The sequence below is a fragment of the Myxocyprinus asiaticus genome, chromosome 36 (assembly GCF_019703515.2).
Source record: "Myxocyprinus asiaticus isolate MX2 ecotype Aquarium Trade chromosome 36, UBuf_Myxa_2, whole genome shotgun sequence".
In the NCBI taxonomy this organism is placed as follows: domain Eukaryota; kingdom Metazoa; phylum Chordata; class Actinopteri; order Cypriniformes; family Catostomidae; genus Myxocyprinus; species Myxocyprinus asiaticus.
In genome coordinates this window covers 657,294-663,332 of record NC_059379.1, presented here as the reverse complement: position 1 = coordinate 663,332, position 6,039 = coordinate 657,294, and the positions used below count along the sequence as shown (strand labels likewise).

Sequence of the window (6,039 nt, the reverse complement as noted above, 5' to 3'; positions counted from 1 at the left end):
CTGTAAAGTTGTTTAAATGGTCGTTTTAGGGTTTTAGAGTGTACAGCATTATGTCGTCATGACAACGAAGTTGTAAAATTGTCTCTAACTTTCCACAGATGTGGTTAGTATGTGATTTTATCACAGTAAAATCATGTTAACACACATATTGTTTATGTCTTGTGTCTATACTTTTGAAACAGTGAGTATTTTAATGTTTACAGATTGACCCCATTGACTTCCATTGTAAGTGTCTCACTGGAACACACATTTAAAGAAAAGGAGGGACGAGTCGAAATGAACTTTGGTGGTAATCAACATTATGCTGCACAAATGCTGTCGAATGAACCCGACATATTCCTGTAATTCTCATAAAGTGCATTGATTATAAATTAAAGGCGATGCATTTACGAATATGTAGTCTCATATAGATTTAATGTAGTCTAAATAGGCAAATAGGCTACAGTATGACGACTGTTTGGTCTACGTTACATGTGATATAGCACAAAAAAAAGCCTTTATATTGCTTATTATTTTAGTGTACTTTACTGTTAGTTCGGCCCAAAAATCAAACACCCAACATGTAATATTAGCCATAACATAAACTAACTAATTATGCTAAATTATGTTAAAATGAATGATGCCATTAAATGCGTGAGAGCGCATTATAAGGGTCTTGTTTGACTGAAATGAGAATGTTTTGAAATCATATCCAGCACATGCACAGCTTTCCAGGTGCATCCTGACTTTCTCCTGGTTTCTCCTTCATCTTCATCTCATTCTTCTCAGAGAGCCAATCAGAGCGCGTGTACCTGCAGGAAGTTTGACCCGTTATTCTCCTCCCTCACTAATAACCTCCTGCTTTACTCATCGCGCAGCCCGACAAACCACATGGAACCAGGAGCTGCAGTACAGGAACACTGACACCGGTTTACTCAGCAGAAGTTCGTCTTCATCTCCAGTCATGCAGTTCCAGCACTCTCTGTACGCCCCGACCCCCGTGCAGCCGGTTCACCCGACACCCTTCTACATCGAGGACATTCTGGGCAGAAACACGTCCACGTCCAGTCCCGTGGTACCGACACCGACTCTACCATCTCACAACTCGTGTTTCACCAGTTTGATACCCTCATACCGGACCCCGATCTACGAGCCCACGCCGATCCACCCGGTTCTGTCCCCGCACGCCCTCACGGCCACGTACGCGTCCGTATACCCGTTCCAGCGCTCCATGGGAGACTTTACCCACGCACTGATCCGACACGACCCACTGGGTGAGACCTTTAAACATTTCTATAGTCTAAAAAAAACATATAAAACCTCCTTTCGATATTCAATTAATTTTTTTAATGCTTTAAAAATATGACAATCCATTAGAAACTGTGAAAAATACGCATGCACTGCAGATCGGGCTTGATTGGCAGAATTTATGTTCTTTGCTGAAAGGGGCTATCTGGTGGTACAAACCATATAAGACTATAGGTGCAACTAGGCTGAAAGCTTTTATCCTATGTTGTGAATTCATGACTAACTTGTGCATTTGTGTCAATAAACCCCGATCTACTGTACATTTCATGAGGTTTGGCGGAAAAAGCGCCGCTATATATATAGGCTATACATGAGGTCTGTTTACCAACAGATCATGTGGTTAATAATATCAACCAGACTGACCTAAAGAGGAAGCATGTCTTTATTTCGAAACTGTAGTTTAAAGCACATTATAAATGCATGAGACTAGTACTTAAAAGGAGCGCAGTGGAATAATTCATTGAGAAGCGGTTGATATTTGGGCATGTGTTTAAAATACCCCTGTGTGGTTAAAAATGCCCTCTTGAGATGCTGTGTTAACACCAGTGCTGGTCTGTGCTCAGCAAGCCCTGGCCCTTTCCGTTCATGCCGGAAATCTTGAGCTCTCGATAGGAGTCAATGTGCTTTCAGAAGCTGTGAGATGTTTTCCTGGAGCAGGACTCGTGCACACTGCTGATTATTTTATCCACATCCTCAATACACACATATTCAGGAAACACTCGACTTCTGATAGCCGAACAGATTGTTCGTTTCCTTTCATTGGGCGGAACCTTTTTAACAGCTAAAACTACCAAAACACCTCACGGGACATGAAGTGCAAATAAATAAATAGCTTACATTTATATATGACAAAACAATTTTATATGTCAGCTTTTTCAGCCAAGACAAATGGCATATTCCTCCAATAGCCTATACAGTCATGATGATTATCAGAGGTCATCACATAGATAATTAGGATATTTTGTAGGCTAACAAATAGGATCTTTTCTTGTTTTGTTTGTTTGTTTGTTTTGTTAAGCTCAATCGACAGCATTTGTGTCATAATGTTGATTACCACATAAATTAAAGTCGACTCGTCCCTCCTTTTCTTTAAATGCGTGTTCCAGTGAGACACTTACAATGGAAGTCAATGGGGTCAATAATCTGTAAACATTAAAATACTCACTGTTTCAAAAGTATAGACACAAGACATAAACAATATGTGTGTTAACATGATTTTACTGTCATAAAATCACTCACTAACCACATCTGTGGAAAGTTAGAGACAATTTTACAACTTCGTTGCCATGACGACGTAACGCGATACAAATTAAAACGTAAAAACGATTATACATATATATATAAAGTGAAAATGACGATTTAATCAACTTTACAGCTCAATTAATCCACAAGTTTTAACAGGAGAATTAATGTAAGTGCTTTTATCAAATTATAAACATCACATTTCTGACATTAAACCTCCAAAAATTGACCCCATTGACTTCCATTGTAAGTGTCTCACTGGAACACACATTTTTATTTAAGGAGGGACGGATAGAATTTTTTTTTTTTTTTTTTTTTTGTGGGAATCAACATTATGTCATGCTGTCGATTGAACTCAACTTGTATTTAACCAGGAATATTTCTTACATTTTTCTTTAATTTTTTATCTTTAATATATAAATTATATAGTATAATACGATATAACCTACATTATATATATATATATATAGATAGATAGATAGATAGATAGATAGATAGATAGATAGATATAATTTCCACAGCGTTTGAATTGCATTTTTGAAAGGGGAAAATCGCAGTTTCCTATGTGTTTTGTGAGTGGATTGGACGGATGTTCGCCCCATTCACCAGATTAACCAACAGGAAACACATTGACGGAAATTTTGCCATAGTCCTCCTGCTCATAAAGTAAAACTTTCAACGGATGTGAACGCTGACAGACAGTCCCAAAGAGATTCCGTCCGCACATACAAATCAAACACACTTTTAACAGCAATCTGCACTGTCAACATGTTTCAGCTAATGCAAATAAAGTGTGCGTCACGTGGTGACATCTACAGATTTTATTCATGTCAAAATATGTTTTAATGAGACAAAATCAACCTGACTACATACCAACAACAAAACAGCACATTTCACTTCCATGTGATAAAACTAAACATTTAAATGTCAATTCTTGCACACGTTTGCATCTTTTTTCTTCAGGTAAACCTCTCTTGTGGACTCCGTTCATTCAGCGTCCTCTTCATAAGAGAAAAGGGGGACAGGTTCGGTTCTCTAATGATCAGACCATCGAGCTGGAGAAGAAGTTTGAGACGCAGAAGTATTTGTCTCCTCCAGAGAGAAAGAGACTCGCCAAGATGCTGCAGCTCAGCGAGAGACAGGCGAGCACATTCTAGATTTATTAATGGATTTATTGATTATAAGATATTTATCATAATGATTTGTTTTGTTTGGATTTTCCCCCTCTGACTCCGCAGGTGAAAACGTGGTTCCAGAACCGTCGGGCGAAATGGAGGCGACTGAAACAGGTGAGAAAATCTGACACTTAAAACGAAAATGTACATTTAACATGACTTAAAAACAAAGACCTTAAGACATGATTTTCGATAAAGCTGTTCTCGGGTGGACTTTACGACATTTAAGAAATTAAGGCATATATATATATATATATATATATATAATTATTATTATTATTATTTTTCTGTAAAGCTGCTTTGAAACGATGCGCGACAAGCGCTATGCAAATAAAATAAAATGACTTGAATTAATTTGATCATTCTAATAATTATCCTATCCTGCATGGTAGCATTATTTATCCAATATAATAATCGTTATTTCTGATGGTTAATGGTTATTTCTTTAAATGGGATATTGGCATGCCTTAGCAGATAAAACAACCGAAACACAGAATATTGTAAATAAAATATAATATAATTCGAATATAGGACGGTTAACTAATTACAATAATACAAATTCTCTATCTGAAGTGCTATCAATAATAATCCTAAATAACAGTGAATTCAGATCATTTCTAATGGTTTGTTTAAATGGGCTGTAGCCTACTAAAACAAACCAAATCACATGAAATGAATTTCTTTATGCAAAATAATTGTATATGGCCTATATCAGATTTATCTGCACTTAAAGTAGGCTGTTATCTTTTTCTTAAAAAAAAATTAAAAATACAAATAAAATAATAAATGTAATAATTATCATGTCCTATATATTATCTCTAAATAATAATCCTAAATACAAAAAATAAATAATAATAATAATAATAATAATAATAATAATAATAATAAAATGGAAAATTTAATTCACATCGGTAATGAACGAAAAGCAGATATTTAAGCATTTAAAAAATACAGCTGACCTACTGAAAGCAGCATTGACACTTTCTGTTTGTGTGTAAACAGGAGAATCCTCCGAGCGGTAAGAGAGATATCGAGGACGGAGGCGAGCAGAGAAACTCGGACAGATCGAGTCCTGATGTGATGCGCAAACGCGGCGTGCTGGAGTCAGACATGTCCGATGATTCCGACCAGGAACTGGACATTGAAGAAGACACGGAATTCTCAATGAACTCACAATTATGACCTCATCATCAGCGTTGTAAATATTGTATAATACTGTACATTTGTCTACTGTAGTAGGAAATAAATTAATGGATGTGTAGATCTCGGTTTAGCGGTGAAATGTAGCAGATTATTAATTTTTGTCTGTAGAGTCTTGTCAGTGTTGTGGAAAACTGAGTGTAAATATTTTGTTTTATTCAATAAACAGTATTTTGGGGGATAACTATCAGATTACATTATATCTACCACATTTGCCTTTTCGTCTTGGCAACCTTATTTATTTTATTATAATATATAATTAAAACAAATTCTGTTTCAACAGCTTTCCATATAAAAGTACACTCAAATTGCTTAAATTAGATGTAGCCTTTTTAAATGCAGTTTCAAAACCAAACCATATGGTTTAATACTTGAATTAAAATTCATTTTGTTTACTAAGTTTTAAAAGCTTATCCTCCTTATTAATTTGAATTAAATACTTCATATTTATGCTGACTTTATTGGCCATTTTAAAGATTTAAAGATGTCATGCAATTGAAATGCATAAAACTTAAAAACAGACTGAGTGTAAATGCAGAACAAAACAAAATGATTATAGTGTATAATTGAAATACAGGCTACTCAGAGACTAAAGAATAACAAATACTGAAATGGTTTCAAAGTGCATCATTTGACCTATTAATTCAGCAAATGTTTCTATATAGAGATATTTCCATTTATCTGTGATGTGAACCGCACAATCGGGACATGATAGATGATCATTTGTTAGTGACTAATGTTATTAGGTTAGTCTTTTATCTTCTATTCATTGTAAAGAATCCTTCTGATAGAGTCATCATGTAGCAGATTATCTGTTAGTCATTAAAATCAATTAAACTGTATCACTTCCTCAATGAAACAATCATCCTTTAACAGCACTTTGAGATCTGGGTTTGGTCTGATTTCTGCAGCACAACAGCAAAGCCACAGATTCACAGCACCAACATTGCTCTTGTCTTTGACTGTTCAATCAGCAGTTTCAACTTCAAATAGGTTATCGCTTCGAACAAGACAAACAGGCTCGAGTTTGTGGTAATCATGAAGTTAATGATTGTAAAACTAAGAGGATCCTGTGCCATGAATCACTGTGTTTCTGTGAAGCTGCGAGTTCAACAGCCTCAAAACTGGTGAGAGA

At 35.7% G+C, this 6,039-nt stretch overlaps 1 protein-coding gene across 1 annotated transcript; it reads left to right on the top strand.

Annotated features, from left to right (window-relative positions):
* The first annotated feature begins 829 nt into the window (after positions 1-829).
* On the top strand, positions 830-5,299 carry LOC127426681 (hematopoietically-expressed homeobox protein hhex-like). The gene is made up of 4 exons (XM_051673640.1): positions 830-1,253; positions 3,493-3,671; positions 3,768-3,818; positions 4,707-5,299. Exons 1-4 carry the CDS (start codon positions 944-946, stop codon positions 4,884-4,886), a joined length of 720 nt encoding a protein of 239 aa, XP_051529600.1. The 5' UTR covers positions 830-943; the 3' UTR covers positions 4,887-5,299.
* Positions 5,300-6,039: the final 740 nt, after the last annotated feature.

What these genes read in the sequence shown, in the direction of transcription:
- LOC127426681 (XM_051673640.1), top strand. Translation starts at nt 944, where the DNA reads ATGCAGTTCCAGCACTCTCTGTACGCCCCGACCCCCGTGCAGCCGGTT. An exon ending in TGCAGCTCAGCGAGAGACAG is followed by an intron (nt 3,672 to 3,767) that starts GCGAGCACATTC and finishes CTGACTCCGCAG; the next exon opens with GTGAAAACGTGGTTCCAGAA. An exon ending in AATGGAGGCGACTGAAACAG is followed by an intron (nt 3,819 to 4,706) that starts GTGAGAAAATCT and finishes GTGTGTAAACAG; the next exon opens with GAGAATCCTCCGAGCGGTAA.